This window comes from Opisthocomus hoazin, chromosome Z (assembly GCF_030867145.1).
Source record: "Opisthocomus hoazin isolate bOpiHoa1 chromosome Z, bOpiHoa1.hap1, whole genome shotgun sequence".
In the NCBI taxonomy this organism is placed as follows: Eukaryota; Metazoa; Chordata; class Aves; order Opisthocomiformes; family Opisthocomidae; genus Opisthocomus; species Opisthocomus hoazin.
Genome location: NC_134454.1, coordinates 35,634,335 through 35,657,505, shown reverse-complemented (window position 1 = coordinate 35,657,505; position 23,171 = coordinate 35,634,335). Strand labels below are relative to the sequence as shown.

The 23,171-nt window shown below is 41.0% G+C and overlaps 1 protein-coding gene across 1 annotated transcript; it reads left to right on the top strand.

Moving 5' to 3' along the window:
• The first annotated feature begins 743 nt into the window (after positions 1-743).
• On the top strand, positions 744-22,190 carry CAAP1 (caspase activity and apoptosis inhibitor 1). Its single transcript, XM_075411236.1, has 6 exons — positions 744-907; positions 1,498-1,698; positions 3,215-3,299; positions 4,247-4,322; positions 13,949-14,022; positions 18,145-22,190. Exons 1-6 carry the CDS (start codon positions 776-778, stop codon positions 18,486-18,488), a joined length of 912 nt encoding a protein of 303 aa, XP_075267351.1. The 5' UTR covers positions 744-775; the 3' UTR covers positions 18,489-22,190.
• The last annotated feature ends 981 nt before the right edge of the window (positions 22,191-23,171 follow it).

Below are 23,171 nucleotides of genomic sequence, written 5' to 3'. Positions count from 1 at the left end.
GTGCCCAGTGACAGGACAAGGGGCAACGGGCACAAACTGAAGCACAGGAAGTTCCATCTGAACATGAGGAAGAACTTCTTCCCTCTGAAGTGATGGAGCCCTGGAACAGGCTGCCCAGGGAGGTTGTGGATTCTCCTTCTCTCCTTCAAGTCCTGCCTGGACGCTGTCCGGTGCAGCCTGCTGTAGGTGACCCTGCTTCGGCAGGGCGGTTGGACTAGATGACCCACAGAGGTCCCTTCCAACCCCAAACATTCTCTGATTCTGCGATTCTGTACATCACACACCCGCTTGCACATCATGAACCCCCCCCGTACATGACATCACGTACCCTATTTCACAACAGAACCAGACCAGACAAACCGGCATCAAAACTGTTTTTACCCTCTCCACGGGCAGGACGCCTTACGAATCTGCGGAGCTGCTGTGCGGGTGCCGCTGAGCACCGAGACAGCGTCACTCGGATGACGTAGTTTGATCTTACGTCACCCCCGCTGTCTCCCAGACGGCCTGGGGCAGGACCTCCGGTTCCGGAGATCTGCCCGAGCAAGCGGATGCAGCTCCCCGCGCCGGCGAGACGGGGTGAAGGGCGGGGAGGGCCGGCCAGAGCCGAGCCGGGACGGCGGGGGAGCACCATACCCCGCGCGGGCCCGGAACGGACCCGACGGGCGGCGGAACCAACCCGGCCCCGCCGGAGGCGCGCGCCGACGCGTCGCCGGGCGGCCAATCAGCGCTCCGCCGGAAGCGTGCCGCGCCAGCGGTGCGCGCGGCCTCGGCGATGCTGGGCCGGAGGTCCTCGAAGGAGAAGAAACGGCGGCGGTCGCGGTCCTGTTGCCCGGAGGGAGCTTCGGCGCCGGGCGGCGGTGAGAGGAAGCGGCGGAGCACCGAGTGCAGCCACGGGGGTCCGGAGGTAGGGCGGGAAGGAGGGGCGGGCCGGCCGCACGCTTCGCTTCTCCGCCCGCTGCTTCCCCCCCCCGTCTCCGCCTGGCGAGGCCGTGAGGCGCCGGTGACGCGCTGTCGGCTGCCGAGGCGTGCCGCCCTCTGGGGCTCGTCCGGGCGGCAGCGGCCTTCCCCGGGCCGGGCGGGGGCCGGGCGGGGTGCGCTGCCCAGTGGGGTGCCCGCGGGCTGTGGGGTCCGTGTCTGACCGCACGGCGGGGTCGGCGGGGGGAGAGGGGGTGTCACCTGCCTTAAGGCACGCGTCGGTGGATGAGCTGGGTAGTGCCAGGTCACGTTTTCCAGTTAATGCTTAGAAGTACTTGGTGCCTCTTGAAGTTTTTAATATTTCCCCTAAGGTAAGAATAGCCAAAAATTCAGCTTCTGTAATGCAGTTAGCTTGCACACTAAAACTCTTACCTGGAAGCTCAGAAGTCCACCGTGAGATGTCCTTTGCAGCCACAAAGGGAAAACTATCGCAAGCACAAATGAAGCTGTAAGTTTCTTTCTCATCTAGTTCGCTACAACATGTGACAGTTGCGCTTGACCTCCTTGGTTTGATTTTAGGAAGCAAAATGCAATTTACCATCTGGAGAAAAAGTGGAAGAAGCTGAACAACCCAGTGATATAGAAGAAGGAGGATTAGATCTCAGTGTGTCACTCAAACCAATCAGTTTCTACATCACGGACAAAAGAGAAATGCTTCAGCAGTGTTTCTGTGTCATAGGGGAGAAAAAACTACAGAAGATGCTGCCCGATATTTTAAAGGTACTGAAATACCCTTACCTTTATGTACTTTTTACAAGCGTGAATGCTTATGTGACAAACCACATTTATCTCTCAAGTCTAGTGCACTTCCAGATGAAAAGCTGCCTATGTATGTCTGAAATAAAGATTATATATAGTCTCTAAAAGTGAGACTTTGTTAAGAGTTGATGTACTTAGTCCAGCTTACTCCTTTTTCCACTGCTCAGCCATTGCTGAGGTGCAGGCTTCTAATTTTTGTACTGTCTGTCTTTACTGGTTAGTTAAATGCAAAAGGAGTTCCATAATTGCATGGACTAAATTCAGTAGCATGGTTCACTAATAAATAGCAGATTTGTTAATAAAAGTTTGAGTTCTATTTGTGTCAACTGAATTTCTTTGTATGGTATTAAATTAATGTCTGAGATAAGTCAATAAACCCCCTACCTGACAAACAGCTTCCGCAGCTGTAACTTCTATGGGCTAGAGTGGTACGGTTGCTAGAGTTTTACTGGCTTAGAACATAAGCTTTTTGAGTCTTGTGAACTGCAGGACTTGGTAAAAATAAATTAGGCTAGCAGCCTGTACAGAAAAGAGGCTGCAGGTGAAATGCCGTTGGTGTAATATTTGTTAATAGACAAAAAAGAAATTTTTGTCTTTAACTATCTTTAGGAGTCATATTATTAACATAAACGAGGCAAGACTTCTTAATTTTAAACATGTAGTGAGCTGCTGAATGGCATACAGTTTCATCCATTTCTCATCTCTGGGAGAAGAAAAGAGGTCTGGAGCAGCTGGAGGCCAAGGCGCTTTTGAAAGGAATTTGAACCAAACCGACAGTAGGGCCTTCAATGTTACGATATGCTCGGCACTTTCTAATTTTGGTACTTGTATGTGGTGTCATAGTTCATTTGAAAGTGTGAAATTATCACTTTATTTCACCAAGAGGACACCGAGTAATATGAAAGATGTGAAGGTAACTGGAATATCCATAAAATGTGTGGTGTATATCAAATATGAGGAATGGATGGCAGTCTATGTATTTCTTATGTTTTTCTCGTTATGATATACAGTGATGGTGTATTGTCAGTAGCAGTGTCTGCTTCAGTTTGTGGGCTTGGATTCAACAGTTGGCTCTGGTCTTTGCAGGCTTAATTATGTAATCCACCTGCTCCGGAGTGATGGAGAATTCGGAGTGATCAGGGCTACAGTTGTTTCTCTTCCATGCTTTGCACATATGGCCCAATATTCCTACTGCTCTGTGCAGCTGTAGTGAAAACTCCCAAGCCGTAGGTCAGATAACTGATAGTGTGTATTGCTTAATTTCTCAGAAAAACACGCTATTTCTGGTAGTTGTCAAAACTGAAACACCTACCGGCCATTCTTCAACAGTTGCATCAACGCGGGTCAGAATAGGAAAGGGACTTGCAGTCTGAGTTAGCTCTTCATTCAGTGCAGTTGGAGTACTAATTACTGTTCATAATTACTCTGTCCTCAGAAATTTTTAGTAGCTCATGGTCTGTCTTATCTGTCTTCTTAGAACTGTTCCATGGATGAAATCAAAAGGCTTTGCTTGGAGCAGTTGGAGCTGTTATCTGAAAAAAAACTGTTGAAGATACTTGAAGGTATGAATGAAACTTTTAGGCACCACTGTACACCAGAGAATAGTCTGCCTCTAAACTGGATTTTCACTCTGTTTCTAGCTACTAATATATAAATACACACATGTCATTATATATTGTTGTGTATATATATTGGTGTGACATATATACACATGCTAATAGTATATATAGAGTGCGTGTATATATACACATATATATATATATGCTGATTTTGATCTTTTAAGCTTGGATGAAATTGTGCATTGATTTAGAAGCTAGCAGGGACACATTCAGAAAATGGTAGTATAAGCTTCTTTTCCTTAGTACCCAAACTAAGAACAAAGCTGTTGACTTGGTGGAAAAAACAAAGCTAGGAGTGTAGAAATATTGTTTAAAATCCATTATTTTAGGTAAACTGACATTAAGTTGCCTCCTGGTTCTCTGCAGGGGAAATGTGACATACTGCAATGCCAGTTCAATTGTATTAGCAATTGCAGTAGAGCACTCGATGTAGTTAAAGGATTCTTGGTAGATGGCTCTGCTCTGCTGAGACACACAGTTCCTGCACTTTGCTTATGGGTACCATGTTCCAGCTTTTCAGTATGTTACTGAACTTCCACTTGATATTTAAGGGCTGTGGAATTTATTTATAAACGTATTGCTGTCTTCTCAATTAAGTGGAGCTCTTTGAATCTTGAATGCTGCGGAGTATCTGCTATTAATTCTGTCTCCTGTGCTTTATTTTTAGCACCGATAGTATTGTACTAGCGATAGCTATTCTGTTTTTTTCATAGTACACTGTAACTGAAATAAGGGTTTTGAATAACTGATTGTAGAACATTTGCTTTAACTGGGAAAAGCCTCTTCTGCTGATTATTGTGATAGAGTTAATCATTAAGAGTACGCCTAACTATGTAGCATTAATTATATTACTTGCCTAAATTTTGATGTTTGAAACTGTGTACATTTAGGCAAGATTGGAGCAGATTCTGATACTGACGAGGAGGCAGATGGAGGAGACAAGACTGGAAGTGAATCAGTCAGTCAGTGAGTAAAAGACAAAACACTTAAAAACTTAATTTAGGAATACTGAATAATACAGGGATTTTTCATGAGAAATGATCAAATTTTATAAACCTCTGAGACAATACAAGACAATATACCAGTGTTGGGCAGATTAAAGTACCGCTTAGTTGCTGATTTGGCTAATTCACTTAGACTTACTAAATAGGAACAAGTGGATGTGAAGGGTAATGATAGTAATCTAAATTTCACATTCTGGTCAATATTTTTTAAATTGATGGAGACCTGGTTTCTGATGCTGTCTCTGATTCAGAACAGCTTATGAAGTTACTGAAGGAAGTAATTGTCTTTGATCACATCTCATCGTGCATCATTCAAATATACTAGAAAACACGAGTGGTGCTAAGTTGAGTGATGTTTCAGTTTTACTCAGATGATACAGTTTTATACCCTTTGACACTATTTCTTCTGGGGTTCCATTTGGAGCTGTTTTTTGACTGTATCCCCGCCTTTGCTATTTGTTGCCTGCATGGTCTGGGAATGGTAGCAGTACACCCATTTATGTGGACTAGTTTTCTTATTTTGGACATTGCCCTCTGGCTATTTAAAAAAGCAAAATTAAAAATTCAGAACCTACAAAGTACACAACGTATCAGGTCTCTTTATGTAAGGGAGTCTCTGTTAAATGACTGATGTTTTTCCAATGAACTTCTAAACAGAATGAGAAGACAAACTTGTTGCTAAGGGAACCATGGAAAATGCCGCAGAATTTTCATGTCTGGAGAAGTTATGTGGGTTTTTTAAGGCCTAATTCACAAGCTCTTCATTGTCGCAAAGCAAAATACATGAAAAGTTCTTCATCTTGAAGAAGTGAGGCAGGATTAGTGCTGCTAGGCTTCAGTAAGGTAGTTCCATGACTGCAAGGTGTTTCAAAGCTACTGCTGAGACATGTATTTATGATCTTCAGCTATGGTGGATTGTGTAAAGTCTTGCTTATATGCAAGTAAAGTAATGACTTGAGCTGGTAAAAACCTAAAAAGAGGAAATTGTTACTGTCAAGTAATGAAGAAAAAACAACAAAATAGGGAAAGCAAGCAGGATTTACCATTTTTTAGTTAGCGGGTATCTGAAGACACTTAACCCATTTGCCCATGGCAAACAGGAAGGTTCAGGAAAACAACATCTAGAGGCTCTAAATTGCAGTTTAGAAGTCTGCTGTTTTCACACTGTACAGATAATATCCCGGACATATGCAGTGAGTAAACCAAAGTGGGTTGGCGTTGTCTACGTTTTCTCATAGCTGTACTGAAGTACTGCAGAATTAAAACTGACCAAGTTCTTTAACCATTGCTGGAGTTACCAAAAACTATTTGACAAAGCTAGGTCACCTTACGTTGCTGATGAGAAAGATGTGAGCGGTATCTGAAATCAAAATCAAGAAGAAACTGTGTTTAAAAAAAAAGAAGTAAAAGAAACTAGGAGCCATTGATCAAAGTTACAAAGCAGGTTGGTTCCTTTGATTAACAGAATGGTTGAGGTGCCCGTTTTTTGTATCTCTATCTCCGTCCTAGTAGTTAAATATTTCAGACCCCTCCAAATTGGCCAGGCAAGATATGTTGGTGTAGGAATTGTGGCTTTTCTTCTTTTAATAGAGTGGGTTAAAAAAGAGTATGCTATACACAAAGGTGCTGTCTCAGAACCTTGGCTCGTAGGTTCAGCTGTGTGCTAGCTTTAACAAAAAAAAACAAAGGAAGAGCTGTTTGGATGATAGCAAAATAAAGGGACAGGAAGAAACAGGTGAAACGAGGAAAATTAAAGTTTTATATTGATCGTTAAGTCCAGTGCTCAGTAAGTAGAACAGTATTACTCTTTTACAACTGTAAAATGTCACAAGCCCTTTTTACTAGTAGGTCTAACCTTTGGGCATTTATGTCAACTTTTTTTGCAAGCTGTGTGTAAAGAAGTATAAATGCAAGTTTGCAAAACTTCAGCAAACTCTGTTTCAGCCAGAAGAGCAAGAAGTCAGTAGACAGGGAGCCTGTGTTTGTGTGTGTATAATGTGAGTAAATGATCTTCTGCTTTGAAAAATCTAATGTGCTTATTTTTTTCACTGTGTGAATATTTGCAGTTTAGTATTTGCTTTTTCAAGAATTTGTAGGCTTTTTACTGCAGTTTTGGCTTCTTTTGTTTTAGAAAGGTTAGCAGTTTAGAGGCTCGCCTTGTTTTAACGTGTTTTGCTCCTGGATACTGGTCTGCTCACAGGCATGCAATTGCCATCTGATATTTACACCTCTAGGACAATTAGATTATCTTCACCATTTGGAATCACTGGAAGAGTAGGCTACATGAGTCACAGAACAGATACATTAGCACTTGGCATCTGTTCACTGTCTTCTGTTCTCCTGGTGTCCTCAAACTTCACGTGTAGTCAGACTGATGGACGTTTCATAGCGCATTGAACTATATGATTATCACCTGTCATTTGGGTAACCTTTCATGGGATCCTTCGTAAGGATTTTGTTTTTTTTTTTTTAAATTGCTTGCTGTTAGTGATTTTAATTGTCATTTGTGGTGGGAAAACTACCCTTGAAACAAAAATTTGCAGGAAGCTTATGAGGACTTGGGACTTAAAGAAATATCTTTTAGACTTGGAACTGCAAAGGCAAATTTTAATTTAGGAAGATACATCATCTTTATGTCAGAGTAGCAGAGGTACTCAAGCCTCCCTCCAGAGATTTAGGTGAATGTTTCTTAACAACAATTAAAAGCCCTGTGAGGAAAGTATTGGCATGACTGTATCTCATGTTGTCAGACTGTCCTCTAGTCCAGCATTAAGATATTTTTTTTCTGTCACAATTATTTTCCTACTGGTCTCCAACCCCAGTTACTGCTGATGCTTGGAATCCCAGCCACCAGTATAACAGTGCGATTGTCTTAGTCCTTACCCATCCACTCCTCTGATGTGTACCCCTTTTCCGAACCTGTGCTGCTGGCTTATCACGCTCTGTGTAATCTGCTGCAGTTGTGGTACCTAATCACCCTCAAACCCAGATTTCTTTGACAGCTATGTGGGTTCCTGAAAGTAATAGGTTCTGTACAGAATCCACATGCATGAGCCCAGGTAAGCATTGCACTGCCGTGGAGCATGCCAACATGAAAAGCTAGTGTAAGGCAAACCTAAATGTACAGCATTTATCACCAACAAACTGTAATAGTTAGCTCCTTTCTGCTGAAAAGAGCATACTGTGCTAATGTTGTTCTATTAAAAAAAAAAAAAAAAAGCTGAGTTTATCTCTTGGAAGTGTGATTTTGAACTTAACTGTCATCCTGAGGAAGAAATATGTTTGAAGACAGATGAAGCGAAGGAGCTCCAAATTACTGTGGTCACTTACTAGCATGATGTGAAAGATTAGTGTATTAAATCTGTATATCGTGCCCTAATTTTAGATTAGCATATCTTCTACTCCCGTTGTTTGGACACACCATTTCGAGAGCAAAACTGAACGGTAAACTGAAATGCTTCTGCTTGGCCACGAGATGGTGCAAAATGCCCACCGATAAAATGAAGTGGTGAAGGTTCGCTGGCAAAACAGTCCAATCTAATCAATTTTGAAAGAGTAAGATGTGCTGTAAAGGTGCTTTTGGGTGCTGAGAATTGTTTTGCTGACAGCAGATAGTCTTCAAAGGAAGATGGTTTTGCTGTAATCAGTGGTGGTTCAAGGCAACAGGAGGGAACTTTACAATAAGTTTTGATGTGTGTTTTTTTTCAGTTTATAATTCCTTTTAATGGTAAAAGTAATGGGTGTAGGTAATTTCACAGCCAGTGTTTGAACCATAGAGGTCACTCTTGAGTGTTCTGTCAAAGGGATGATTGTAACTCCTCAGTGAAATTTGGCATCGGAGCTCAGGGTGATACCAGAGATGTGAGTTTCTTGCCTGGGTACTGTTTGTGCAAGATCAGAACTTCCCAAGTGATACATTGCTGTCCAATGCAGAGATGACTACTCAGTTCAAAATGATGAAGCTTGTGTGAGGGAGGGTGGGGCAGGGGCACCCTAAGCAACTTTTGCGCTTAGTGATAAGCAGGATATATCACAGCCTTATTTTGGTCAAGAGTTGTTTGACTAAGGATAAGAAATGGTGAAGAGTTGCTTAAAAATGAAAAAAAAAAAAAAGTGTATCTCTCTAGATCTGTTGACCAAGAGCTGGTCCCAGATCCACTGCTCTCCCTGGTTGCTGGTGCTTGGACATATAAGCCTGCAAGGTTTGCAATCCTGCTTTAGCTGCTGCTCGGGCCTTCTTGCACCTACAGGCCCCTCTGACAGCTGGTGCAGACCTGTGATCGTCCCCAGTAGCTGACACTGAGACTGCTGATCTCTTGTGTGCCTAGTGGAGCTATGATCCCTCGATTTGCCTACTTGCAGACTGTGTTCTCTTTCAGGAGTCTGATCTCTGATCTTACAGCCCGTTTGGTAGCTGACTCCCTGACTTGCTGGCTAGACTAGCCTGAGGTTTGCTGGTGAATTCAAGCATCTGCATACACACTGATGCATAATGTTGAAGTTCCCCAAGGAAGCATGTACACTCTTCATTCTGTCTAGTTTCTGGCAACACAGTCCTGCAAGCCCGTGTGACCTACAGTCCTTTTTGCAGCTGCTGGCACTTAGGCACACACACACACAGGTGCATATATGCAGAGATTTGTGTCCCCTCATCTGGAATAATATTATAGCAATACAGTGCAATAAGAAGGCAGGACAGGCTAGTGATCAGTTCCAGGGCTTGGCCGGACAAGTGTGTTGAACAGCAACCTGTTTATGCGCTGCTGGCCCTTTGGCTTATTTTTTTTTCTCTTTCCCTCCCCCCCCAAGCTTGTTCTTTTTCAATCTGCCTCATTGTCTCCATTTTACCACAGTTGGTTCTTCCTCAAAATATCCCATCCACATTCCTACACTCTCCTTTAAAACATCTGCTGATACGTTTTATGCAATCCTGAAATGCTTTTCCTCAGCATCCTATATGGACCCCCTTGCTGCTGTACACAGTAACAGCCTATAAGGTGATTGCTCTAGGCAGACTATACTCTTCCGAGGTTTCATTCCCAGAAAATGGGCTGGTTGGTCTCCTTTGATAGGCCTAGGAGCAGCTCAGGCAGGGTGATCCCTCTGTACTGATGAAGTTACTAGGGTTCCTCTGCTTGCTGTTTTCCCCTGTTCCACACTGCGCCTTTGTGCTTGTGGTGACTCGCTATTAAGCGTGTAACCTAATGGGCAGGACCATACAATGGAGGGCTGAGTGTGGTAAGCCGTGGCAAGTGGCAGGAGAGCAAAACCTTTCTGGGAAGGTGTGCTGTGACAGAATCATGGACAGATTTGGCTGGCGGTCTGTGCTGGCATCTGGCCTAACTCCACCCAGTGATGGAGGTAGGTGGGGAGATACTGCTAGCCAGGAGTCTGGAACTGTCTCAAACTGAGCACAAGCTAGCCTTTGGTCCTAAGGAGCGGCCTGGAGACTGGCACAGAGATTGCTGAGAGGGTGTTTCCGTGGGGCTAGGCTGTGCAGACTCACTGGAATGGTGATTGGGGTTGGTTTCCGTTAACTCTGACCATACGGGTGAGTGTATGAGTGTGAAACTTTTCCTCACAGCCTATCCTCTGCTCTAGCCACAGATGAATTGGATGTGGTAATGTTATGCTGTCTGATGTTCCTTTTCCCCTATCACAGCAGGAAGATTGAGACTCTGGTTAACATGTCTAAACCATCACGTGTAGCAGACCTAATTTTATTTCTTGAATTCCTGGGCTAATGTTGTGTCTAAGAGGTGAGGACTATAATCCGTCTTGCAACACCTTTGGCCTTTGTAGTGCAAGACTGATGACTGGAATAGAAAACAAAGGAGCAAATTCTTTGTTTCTGAAGAGGTAAAGTTTAAACAATTTTCTGGAGGGTTAGCCATATATAAAGAACTTCCTGATCAATTCCTTCTCTTTCAGCCCTACCTGGGAATGGAAAGTCCAACAGAAATTAAAAGCATGGGGGAATACTTCTTGAGTTGATCAAATAGGAAAGCAAACTGAAGAGATACTACATACCACTGAGTTCTGAGAAAAATGCATCACAGTAAATAGTCTATTCCTAGTTTATGATAATGGCATAGAAATTTAGGTTGGAAAAGACGTTTAAGATCGTCGAGTCTGACCATCTGCCTAACAGCACATGCCTACTAAACCATATCCAAAGTGCCATATCTACACGTTTTTTAAACATCTTCAGGTATGGTGACTCAGCCACCTCCCTGGGTAGCCTATTCCAGTGTCTGACCACTCTTACATTAAAGAAATTTTTCCTTATATCTAATCTGAACCTCCCCTGATACAACTTGAGGCCATTGCCTCTTGTCCTATTGCTAGTTACCTGGGAGAAGAGACCAACACCTGCCTCACTACAACCTCCTTTCAGGTAGTTGTAGAGAGCAATAAGGTCACCTCTCAGCCTCCTCTTCTCCAGACTAAACAGCCCCAGTTCCCTCAGCGACTCCTCATAAGACTTGTTCTCTAGACCCCCCACCAGCCTCGTTGCTCTTCTCTGGACACGCTCCAGCACCTCAGTGTCCTTCTTGTAGTGAGGGGCCCAAAACTGAACACAGTATTTGAGGTGCAGCCTCACCAGTGCCGAGTACAGGGGCACGATCACCTCCCTCCTCCTGCTGGCCACGCTATTCCTGATGCAAGCCAGGATGCCCTTGGCCTTCTTGGCCACCTGGGCACACTGCTGGCTCATGTTCAAACTACTGTCAACCAACACCCCCAGGTCCTTTTCTGCCGGGCAGCTTTCCAGCCGCTCCTCCCCAAGCCTGTAGCACTGCATAGGGTTGTTGTGACCCGAGTGCAGGACCTGGCATTTGGCCTTGTTGAAACTCATACAGTTGGCCTCAGCCCATTGAGCCAGCCTGTCCAGATCCTTCTGCAGAGCCTTCCCACCCTCAAGCAGACCGACACTCCGGTCCAGCTTGGTGTCACCTGCAAACTTACTGAGGGAGCACTCAATCCCCTCATCCAGATCATTGATAAAGATGTTAAACAGAACTGGACCCAAAACAGAGCCCTGGGGAACACCAGTCATAACTGGCCGCTGGCTGGATTTAACTCCATTCACCACCACTCTCTGGGCTTGGCCATTCATCCAGTTCTTTATCCAGCTAAGAGTACACCCATCCAAACCATGGGGCAGCTACTTTCTCCAGGAGGATGCTGTGGGGAGCAGTGTCAAAGGCCTTACTAAAGTCCAGGTAGACAACATCCACAGCCTTTCCTTCATTCACTAGGTGGGTTACCTGGTCATAGAATATGAGATCAGGTTGGTCAATCAGGATGTGCCTTTCATGAACCCATGCTGGCTGGGCCTGATTCCCTGGTTGTCCTTCACATGCCCGGTGAGTGCACTCAGGATGAATCACTCAATAATCTTGCCCGGCACCGAGGTCAGGCTGACAGGCTCGTAGTTCCCAGGATCCTCCTTCTGGCCCTTCTTGTAGATAGGTGTCACACTGGCGATCCTCCAGTCATCTGGGACCTCCCCTGTTAGCCAGGACTGCTGATAGATGATGGAGAGTGGCTTGGCCAGCTCCTCTGCCAGTTCCCTCAGCACTCTTGGGTGGATCCCATGTGGCCCCATAGACTTGCAAGTGACCAGGGGCATAGCAGGTCGTTAACTGCTTCCTCCTGGGTTATGGGAGGTTTGTTCTGCTCTCCTTCCCTATCTTCCAGCACTGGGGGCTGACTACCCTGGGAATAACCAGTCTGACTGTTAAAGACTGAGGCAAAGAAGGCATTAAGTACCTCAACCTTTTCCTCGTCCTTGTTGGCAATGTTCCCCCTCACATCCAATAAGGAATGGAAACTCTTCTTGGCCATCTTTTTGTTTTTAATGTATTTGTAAAATCATTTTTTGTTATCCCTTATAACAGTGGCCAGCCTGGGTTCTAGCTGGGCTTTTGTCTTTCTAATTTCCTCTCTGCGTGACCTAACGAGACCCCTGCACTCCCACTGAGTCGCCTGCCCTTTCTTCCATAGGTGGTAGAACCTCCTTTTTTTCCTGAGTCCCAGCAAGAGCTCCCTGTTCAGCCAGGCCGATCGTCTTCCCTGCCGGTTCATCTTGCGGCACATGGGGACAGCCTGCTCCTGTGCCTTTAAGACATCCTCCTTGAAGAATGTCCAGCCTGCCTGGACCCCTTTGCCTTTCAGCACTCTCTGCCAAGGACCCTCTCAACCAGCATCCTGAACAGGCCAAAGTCTGCCCTCCGAAAGTCCATGGTGGTGGTTTTGCTGCCCCCCCTCTTAACTTCACCTTGAACTGAGAACTTGCATTGGGCATTACATTTCTTTTTCCTTAACATGCAGAACACTGAAAAATCTTTTTTTCAGGTGCTGTGTGCATGTGAGAATGGCTACATGTTCTCCTTAATTACTGCATGCTACCATACGCATTTGTGTTGCAATGGGTACAAAAAGTGGGAGAAACAGAATAGTCTATTGATCTGTAAGATTTGCTACTACAGAAAAGGAAACAGCAGTCAAAATAACTCTGCCTTTCAGACCAAGATGAGTAGAAGTATTATGGTGTTCTCCCTCCTGTCATAGCCATTGGACACTTGAAAAAAATATATCTTTGAGAGCATGGGTAACACAAATCTGTGTTCAGTTTTAGGAAGAGCCTCCAGGCCCTTACTGAAAAACAAGTTGTTAAAGTCATTATATTTACATCTGTGATACCAGCATACTGCAGTCCTTTTTATAGTGCTGTTTAGCTCCCACAGGCAGGATAGTTGCATTGATTCCATATTCATATGTATGAAACCAGTGCCACACCGACATTCGGGGTAGGAAATTTGCGATTCTACTGTTCAAATGCTCGCTAAACATGGCAGTTGAACTCTTGCTGTGATTCTGTGTCCTTCTGCCTGCCTTTTTTCTGTATATTTCACAGTATTGCCACAGTTTGTGTAACTAGTACATGTGCAATGTGTGAAGAACATGAACATTTCACAGAACTTTCTCTTCCTTATCGTTTGTATAAAGCGGTTGAAACCTGACAGGTCAAGGGTAGAAACCTTTGAATAGAAGAAAGACAGAAGTGCAGATACTGAATACAATTTAGCAGTTGAGTTGCATTGCGTGTGCTTTTGTGAGACTGAGATTGTAATGTAGGAGAGGCGGATGGTGGTGGGGTGATGGTAACTTCATAAAAATAGCTTCCTAGTTTCAAAAGAAAACAGTAAGTAATATTTGAATGCAACTGAAACGATAGTTTTTCCAAATCATTTAACTGTGTGGCTATTTAGAGTTTTAGAGAAAAGCTCCTAATATTAGGGAGAGGCTACCAGTGAGGATTGTTATTCTGAAAGGCTAGGGTGTAGTGGAAGTAATTACTTTATCCTTTTGTATTACTAGGGAAAGCAAAAACACCTCATTCTCAAGTGCTTACATTACCACTCCATACGTAGCTTTTGCCTTTATTCGTACTGTTGCTGGCCTATTGGCCTACTACCACGTAATTTCTTTAATTAAAGCAAAAGTTTCTCTTTCTTAAAGAGAAAAGTTCTCTTTAATTGTAAAAGTAGTAGATTAAAATGTCTTCTCAATTGTTTCCAGACAGGACAACAGTATAGACTCTACCTCTTCTGTCAGAGAAGACAACAAGCTGGAAGGTCAGGAATCAAAACAAGGTATGTAGTGGAGAAACCTGAAATTTTGTTTTCTTGACGTTCAGCAGTGACTAATTCCAGATAACTGATAGGTCTCTTTTGAACAGTAGCTGCAATCACAGAGAAGCATCTTTTAGAAATCACCTGGTGTAGGGATGCAACCTCTCCCTTGGGCCCAATTCCAGAAAAGTAGAGGGGAACATGGAACAAGTCGTTGTAGGAACTTTGGCTTCTTAATTCTGTGACATTGGAGAGTTTTCTGTGGTTAGAAGCAAATTGCAGCTCTTCAAAATGTGCTAGTTTAGCTCCTGGAACATGACTGAAGCTCTTGCGAGGCTCATTGGGCTCTTCATATCTATTTTTGCGGCTGAAGAGGAACTTCAGTCATCTCAATTTCTTGGTATATAGCTGATGGCTAATACTGCTATTACCATTTGCTGAATTCTTCAAGAGTTAGTTTTACTTTGTTGAGATGATCATAAGAGTCTACAGTACTCTGTTTTGACATTCATAGAAATCCATTACAATATGTGTTTGCTAAAGGACTGCTTGTAGTTTAATAATTACCTTGCCTTGTTTGATTATGCAGGGCTGAGGTCCAATGGAATGGTGCTTAACACCCACCACTCCTGATAACTGACATATTTTACTTGAAGTCAGTGTCAGTGGAAGTACACACTCAAATCTTTGACTCTCTGAGGATGAACGTTTTGTCTTGTATGTTTTCTCATTTTCAATGCAAAAGTGTAGTTCAGGTACTACAGTGACTGGCAGAATAGAAAATGCAAAAGCAGATAATGAGTACCTGCTGTGTAGGGAAGCAGTTTTCTTAACCTGCAGCAGTGTTTGTATTATTCCAGCATTAAATCAGCACCATATAACAACTACCAGTATTATTTTGTGCATGAAGCACTAAAATTGTAAGTGTTTCTATCTCAGTCTGTTTATTTTCATTTGAACTGGCTGTATGCAGTAACATCAGAAATTGCTTTTCCAATCAAAGAACGCTGCTAGTTCTTATAAGCTGTATTTCTCTTCTGCGAAGATCTAACATTATTTGCTTCCTGCAAATCCTGTTTCACAATTCAGAATGTTGTCTAAAAGATGTCTGTTGGAATAACTTTGTGAAACGTTTTTTTTCTGAAGTGATCAGTGAAGGGAATTAAACGGGGAAGGAAACAGTCGTATTAAAAGCATCAAAAGTTTTAGGAGCGGATTGTTATGGCTTTGTGAAGAGTGCTTTAAATGTTGCTTTTTGTACTATATGGAGTGACCTTAGAACTGACAGATTATCTGCAGATCTCTTCCACTTTTGTGTTAGAGGGAATTGATGACTGTTGCAGGTGATGCTTCATTGTTGTTTTTTATGACTTAATCAACCAGAGTATCATGATGGCTTTGGGCTATAACAGTGGCTCCACTCAAGATGTTAGCTTTAAAGAGCTTTTGAGAATATCAATATAAATTTAAAAATATAACTCTAATCATTCTGCTGAGCTGCAGCCTGTGATGCTATCAGAAAAAAAGAGAGAATGAGAGGATAAATAAAAGTGGATAAAATAAAATTAAAAAAATTGAATGAAGTGTGCTAAAATGAACTTTGCAACAATAGCTGAAGGAAAAAGTAAGTTAGCAAAATGAAAAAGATAATGAGAAATGCCAACCATAATCTTTGTAACTGGGTAAAATGACAACTGCAGAAGACGGAAATAAAACCCATAAGCTAATTAAAAATTTGTACACCAATGAGCTCGTATGAACACTGTATTATACAGTTTTGGAGGCTTCAAATTCTTACCACAACCCAAGGCAGGTTAGCCCAGCTTCCTGGTTCATACTGATTCCCTATGCATGTACCAAAAGTTTTTTCAAAACATTTTCAAAAAAGAATATTGTTTTTTCTAAAGCCTTATTTGTTTTTCCTTTGAGAGTAAAACTAGTCTCTTTTAAGGTTTGTTGATTAAACTGATTTTGAACAAGGTACAATTGAATTTTTCTAATCTGTACGTTACTGCTAGTCTTTGTACAGAGCTTCCAGCTAGTGTGAGGGGTTTGCACAAAAACTCGAGAAGAAAATACAAAATCTCTGTGTGGATGGGGAGCTTTTTACGCTTTGCACTTGTGTTTTCAAGAACAGTCTCACATTCTTTTTGTTGCATCTTAAAATATTTCCTGTTTAATAAAAGATGCTGTGGCACTAATAGTGTAAAACAAAGACTGCTGAAAATGTCATTTCAAAGATGCTTTACTCTTTTTTTCGAAGAGTAGAGAATTGTTTGTATTGGATCTGAAACCCCTGTCAAAGTAACGTTCTTCAGAAGAATTTAAAAAAAAATATTTCCAGAAGTTTTCCAACAGTAAAACATTAAATGTGAGCATCTTGAGCAAAAAAAGCCAGTGAGAGGAAGATCATTAGTTAAAGGTGTTAAAATCATAGGTCCCTGCTGTGGTAGATTGCATTATCAATTTTTTTTATACAGTTTGAATGTCAGTAAGATTCTGATTGCTTGATATTAAAAAAACAGCATTTCACAGAGGAAGTACTTGCTTCCAGTAGATTGATTCTTCTGTTGTTGATGAGCAATCCTTGCAAGTCTGTACTTACAGCCCTGCAGATTTGAGATTCAGGAACCAAAGGTATGGGTGGATGAAACCAGCAGTTAAAAAAAAAAAAAAACCCGTTTCATGAAATGGAACCTTTTAAAGCTATATGTCAACATACTATTTTTAAGAATCAGAGAGTCGCAGAATTGTTCAGGTTAGAAAGACTGTTTTGAGATTATCGAACCTGATACACCTGCTCAAGTAGGTCAGCTACAGCAGGTTGCTCAGAACCAAGTGCTGTTGAGTTTTGAATATCTGAAGTACAGAGACTCCACAACCCCTCTGGAAACCTGCTTCAGTGTTTGACCATCCTCACAATAAAAAAAAACTTTTTACATGTGTTTGGATGGGATTTCCTGTGTTTTAATTTTTGCCCGCTGCCACTAGTCCTGCCTAGTATTGCAGTACTGCGAACATTTTTTCTCCCTTCTCTTGGTGTTCTCCTGTATTTTAAAGGAGAATTAAAGAAAACTTAAACAGGTTTGCAATACTCTCTGAATATATATTAAATAAAGAATATTTCTGATATTTGGAGGATTGTTATAATCTAATGTAGCTTACACAGGAATATAAACTTTCTTTCCATCTTAAAGGTAAGAAATATATGTATTTCAAAAACATAGATCTTTAGATCTGAACCCTCATTATTAATTAACAGGGAATACAGCCGTACCTTTGGATAGTGGTACTACCAAAAGCAATTATAAAGCCTTTAGAATCAGTAACTTTACCATCATCTGACTATAAATTGCTCATTTTAAGTAGGAAGCAATCCTATTGTAAGTTTCCGTAGATAATAAGGTTGGTGAAGGACTGATTATTTCTCAGGCCAAGGTGTCAAAAGCAATAGTCTCTCTGTAACCAAATTGTGAGAACAGTTGCTCAAGGTTCTGTTAGAGTGCTTTTGTTTTATTGCACTGTCTCTTCTAATTATTTTTTTTAACAAACTAACTTTTAGCCAGCATTAAAAGCCAGTGCCATAACTTTCTCCATGTTCTTACTGAGTTAAATACGTCTGAAATACTTGTGAGAGATTCTGAATAGTTGTACAGTAAGTGGAGTTTCTGTTACTTTTTAGTACTGTGCCTGACTATAGTGTCCTACTCTTTTTAAAATACATAAAATAGTTTTAAAGTGTCATTTTTAAAATAGTATTTTGAAAACTAAGTTTGCTTTAAAGATAATAAACAATAATCAGTTTTGCACTGCAGAGGCTTCCTTGTGAAATAAAACCTTATGACATTTTAATTAGGAAAACAGATTATGTAACTCCATAGGATGGAATAAATTTTCCTGGTACTGCTGCTTTGTTATACTGCATGTTCTCCTAAATTGGCATAAAAATGCATGAACACTTGTCTAAATTAGATCAGCCTTAAAAGTTGGAGGAGAAAGAGATGAATTAGTTGTCTTAAATTCATGGATCTCTTTGCTACTCTCTTAATGTGCAGAGAAACACTTTAAGCAAAAGTAATTTTGTAACTTGAAAGAAACATGGTTCTGTTAGGCAACTGTGTGATTGTTACATTTCTGTTACAGGCAAGGGAGAAGATAGTGATGTCCTCAGCATAAATGCAGATGCGTATGATAGTGACATAGAAGGCCCATGCAATGAAGAAGATGGCCCAGATGTGCAAGAAAACCCTGTCAGAAGTGGAGCCAGTCAGATAGATGACCTCCAGAAGGACATTGAGAAAAGCGTGAATGAGATACTGGGGTTGGCAGAGTCCAGCCCAAAGGAGCCCAAAGCAGCAACCTTAGCTGTTCCTCCATCAGAAGATGTTCAGCCATCAGCACAACAGCTGGAGCTTCTGGAGCTTGAGATGAGGGCCAGAGCTATTAAAGCTCTGATGAAAGCTGGTGATGTGAAAAAACAGCCCTGAGATTGTTTAGATTTATTTTTCAGTATTTGTTGTTGAAGGGTGTGACGTCTGTTCTCTTCAGCGCTGGGCTGGGTATGACATTCCTCATTCAAACCTGGTTGTGTATCCTGACCTGTGGCTTAAGGTGTTGACAGTTGGTTTCCTTGCCTTTAATGTGCTGCTTCTGTGACATACACAGAGGGGTTTGAGGCTTCGCTGAGATCAGGTCTCTTTGTGCTGGGTTATCTCCTCTAGGAGTCACACAATGTATAGAGCTATGCCAGGAACCTGGTGCCTTCCAGAAAGATCAGGAAAATCAAGTTCTTTATAACCCCATTGTTGGAAATTACCAGCGATTTTATTTATTTATTAGCAAGTTTTTAAATTACTTGGAAAACTTGATTTATATGTACTTCATTAAAAATACCATTTTGAAGAGGTCTTTTGTCATGTGACTGCCTTCAGCAGTCTGTGATGGGATTTGAGATTGCTTATTTCTCCTTGGGGCCCAGCTCATCATAATGTAGCTATTCTAGTTAAAATGAATGGTGATTCACTTAAAAACATACTTAATTTTTAGAAAATTGAATTCCGGAAGGGATAGATTTTTTCCTTTAGAATAAACAGTTGAACTATGTTATTTTCAGAGTTATGAAAGTGCCTGAAAGTTGCAAAAACAAGAGTTTTTATACTGCTGGTCATGTAATTTTGTCACTCTGCTGTTTATTTTCTGTGTCATAATGAAATAAAGAAAACAGAGTTTTTTCTTGACTGTGAAGCATTTTTGTTGAATATTTGGCATCATATTTAGGGCAGTGCAGCAAATCAGACTACTCAGAAGACCCTGAGTTTTTAACATTTCACTGATGTTAGGACATTTTGTGTCCTCTCTAAATAGGAAAATCCTCCTAATGTCCATATAAGTATTTTTTAGAAAAGGCATTTAATTTATTTGTTAGAAAAGATTTTAAAATAATAATTCAAGGGTATTTCTTTGTAAGTAAATTGTGTTAGAGGATAAATTTTCCTGCTATGATTTCTTACAACAATTAAAATAATTCTGATTTTATTTAGAATTAGTGATGCTTTTGTACTTGGCTGCTAATCAAATGCATATTAAACTATTGATGTGTGTGTTTGTTTACACACACACCCACAAACTGATATTTTTTTTAAGGTATGATGTTTATGAATGTGGTCCTTGTTAAGTAAAGTGATGTATTATATATTGTTACTCTTGATTTTCCATTGGTTGTTACTTAGAAAGCAAATTAGATAATTTACAACAGTAGCATAGTAATTTCCACATGCTATTTTGTAATGTTACTGCAGACCTTGTTCTATTCAAATATTATGTCTTGAATTCTCTTGCAAGGTTTGTCATTTTCTTTTTCTCCTTCCTTTTTTTTCCTTTCTTTTTTCCCCTTTATACTGTTTTTTCCCTTACTTTTCCCCCCCTTTCCTTTTAACCCCTTTCCTACCTTTTCGCCTTTCTGTAGTGGTAGTCAAGTGCATTGTCTTTAGTAGCAAGCTTCTTGTATATTTCTTAAAATATGATTGATAGAGTCAACAGTATTGTCAGTAAAATAGTAGCAAAGTAGTGCAGAGTAAATTTGCTTATAAACTAAAACCTTCATTAAATACAGCTGAGAAAATTACAGTGTGCATTCACTAAATGATGGCAGTGACCTGAGTAAATTTCGCCTGACTGTAATCAGTTACCCACAGCAACAGCATTTCTCTATTATTTTTTTGCAAATGGAGGGTGTAAGCTGGAATATGTATATCCAATTCAAAAGGTCTCAGAACAGTCTCAGAATATGTGTGTGTTGTCTTCAATTAATTTCATTTGGCTGTTTGGCGAACTTGTGATTTATTTGAGTACAGAGAAACAAAAGCAGGTAATGAGAGAAAGACAGTTGGCAAAACCTAGGTGTGCTGCCTTGTTATTTGTAAAGTCATAGGCTAGTGGAAAGCTGTCAGACTGTAAAAATAAGTTTTACTGCTGATATACTTAGATCCTGGAGGCAATAAATACCTCGCTTTGCCTGCTGTGGAAACGAAAAAGTTCGCCTGCAAGGCCATTTGCTTCCTCGTCCTGTGCAACCCTGTATATCTCAACCAGTACGAAAACTTGTTCCTTACTGTTTGCCTCTCTTCTTTCGTGTCAAGGTTCATATGCCAGTTCTACAGTCTGCCATAGCATTGATGAGACTGGCAAAATGCCAATGAATGTGAATAAATAGAAGTCAGTCTGTAATATTGAAGAAACATTTACAATACAGTAGTAGATGATTGATAGGACAAATGTTGACAGACCTATATCTTTCTGTTTTTACTGGTACTCCCAGCTCCTGTGGTTTTGTTGCCCGCAGACGTGGTTCCTTGCGGAGTGCATAGCCTTCTGTGGCTCCCATGTGTTCCTGCCAACCATGGAGCAGTAAAAGCTTACTTCATGCAAAAGCCATGCCTTGGAAAGGCATAACTTAAGGTGTCTTAGGAAAGCGGAATGTAAATCAGGTTTAATTAGAAATATATTTCCTGTGCCAGCAGAAGAACTGATACGGTCAAATGTACAAAGTCCATTCAGGGGTGCTGCAGAACAGGATGTTTGCAGTTGTTCGGCAAGAAGGAAATACTGATGTGGAAGTAATGATGTAATGACAAACTAGAACGTAGTTCACTTCTACTGCCTGCTTATTGGAGGTATATGGCATTTGTTTCTGAACTAAGCTTGATTTTCCTATTTGGTTTCCAGGTCACCTTTGGAAGTTCATTTTGTAGTGTATTGAACTGTCAAAGGTTATTATGTCAAGGTCTGTATCAAGAAGTTGCATGTGCTAACTTTAATATGACAAAGATGAAATGGGTTTACTATGCATAAGAAAGAGATGGTTTGTAATTACAGCCTAATTAAATTTGAAATTAGAAGGATTCCAAGAAAATTAAATCAAGCTGTTTACAAAAATAAAATAAAATACATGTGTATCGTAAGAGAGACTTCATGGGATTGGTTACACAAGTGATAATTCGTTTTTAGGGTATTGTACTACTGCTGCTTGTGTTAAAAACAGATCAGCTAAATTATATGGGTTCCTGCATTGATTTGTATCACTGCACAGTTCAAGAAGTCCAGTGTATTTAGAATATTTGTTATACAGCTGTTCTTGTTGTTCACTTTTAAATATCTCTTTTGACTTTTTCCTTGAAAAATAATTTAATATTTCACTTGGAGGAAGAGGCAATTTGTATGTAAAATGCAGTCATGCATTATTTATGAAACCTTAAAATAATTTTACTGTTTTTTGATCAACCACTTTGTTGGGAAGAAATACTACAAACTGGCTGTTGGTCACCATGAGGAAAAGGATCCTGATTATATTCTGGACAGCAACAGAAATAGTTTCTAGTGAATTTTGGCTGCCCTTGTAGATGAAGCACAGTGCTTTTTTGAGGAGGAGGGTTGATTATGTTTGTATTAGTTAAATAAAAAGACGTGACTCCCCAGAGAGCCAAAAGTATCTGTTATTTGTGTTTAGAGGGTTTAATGTTATTTTTATGGTGATTTCACAGAAAATAATAATTAGGCTTCAAGATGCCACTTTTGAGAGACAAATCACAGGCATTTCCTCAGAAAAGAATTGGTTCTGTCTGTGACACTCTTCATTACAGTATTTGCTTTCAAAAGAATTTTGCCAAAGAGATTTAGTGTTTTGTGTAACTTTTTTTTTAAAAGGTGTGTAATAAAAAATACTCTTTGCTGTTTAAAATTATTGTAATTATTAATTGCAGTTAATGCAAGTTGTGAGCACTCACTTCAGGTTGCTGCTAAGTAGATAGAAATGTAGCACACAGAAAATCCAAGTCATCTGTGTAGGTGATTTAAGATGCTGCTGTTCTAACTGAACGTTGTTGAAAAACCACACTGGATAGGAGCAGCATGGCACTGCGTTGTGACTGTCGCCGAGCGAGGCAGCTGCATAGCGCTCTCTGGCAGCGTTGTCTGTGTTTGAGGGAGTGTGGTGTCACAAACGGCAGCCGCTGTGGGGGAACCCTGTAATGGGACAAAACGTCTTTTCACCATCTGATTCCTTACACGGTCAGAGCTTTAAAGGTCGTAAATTGTTGCTTGGCTATTAGTATTCTTTTATAAATACTAGTCTGTAAAAGCAGTTGTCTTAACTAAAATTACTTCGTTTTCCTCTGTGGATAAAGCACGTCAAGGGTTTTCTAAAAAGCAGTAACTGAAAAAAGTTTTGTGCACGAGAATGTGTAGTAAGTTGTTACGTGTTATTTTACGTGCCCATCTTAAAATTATCAACACTGCTTTAGCTGCATGAGATCACTGATGCTGGCAAACATGCTCTTTTCATGGCAGATAATTAAACACTAATTGTGAAATAGGTCCTTTAGTCCGGGAAGGAGATGAGGTGGTTAATTGATGCAGAAGCATAGAAAACAACAGCTTGACTTCAGGAGCATGCACACCAAATTAAAAACAGATTATGAAGTCCTGCAATTTAGTCGCAGTCATGTAAGCCTTCATGTTTATCGCTGAGTCAATCTGCAATATATGGAGATAAAAAAATATTTGTTCACCTTATTTATGGCCAAATTTAAATGTTAAAATACTGGACTCTTTTTGTCAAGTCTTGTGTTTCATGGGCCTTTCTTGGCATTAATACTGAAATACGTAAACAACAT

Bases quoted from the DNA above. Each gene is read 5' to 3' on its own strand.
- CAAP1 (XM_075411236.1), top strand. From the start codon at position 776: ATGCTGGGCCGGAGGTCCTCGAAGGAGAAGAAACGGCGGCGGTCGCGG. The intron at 1,699-3,214 runs GTACTGAAATAC...CTGTCTTCTTAG, and splicing joins TGCTGCCCGATATTTTAAAG to AACTGTTCCATGGATGAAAT. The intron at 3,300-4,246 runs GTATGAATGAAA...GTGTACATTTAG, and splicing joins ACTGTTGAAGATACTTGAAG to GCAAGATTGGAGCAGATTCT.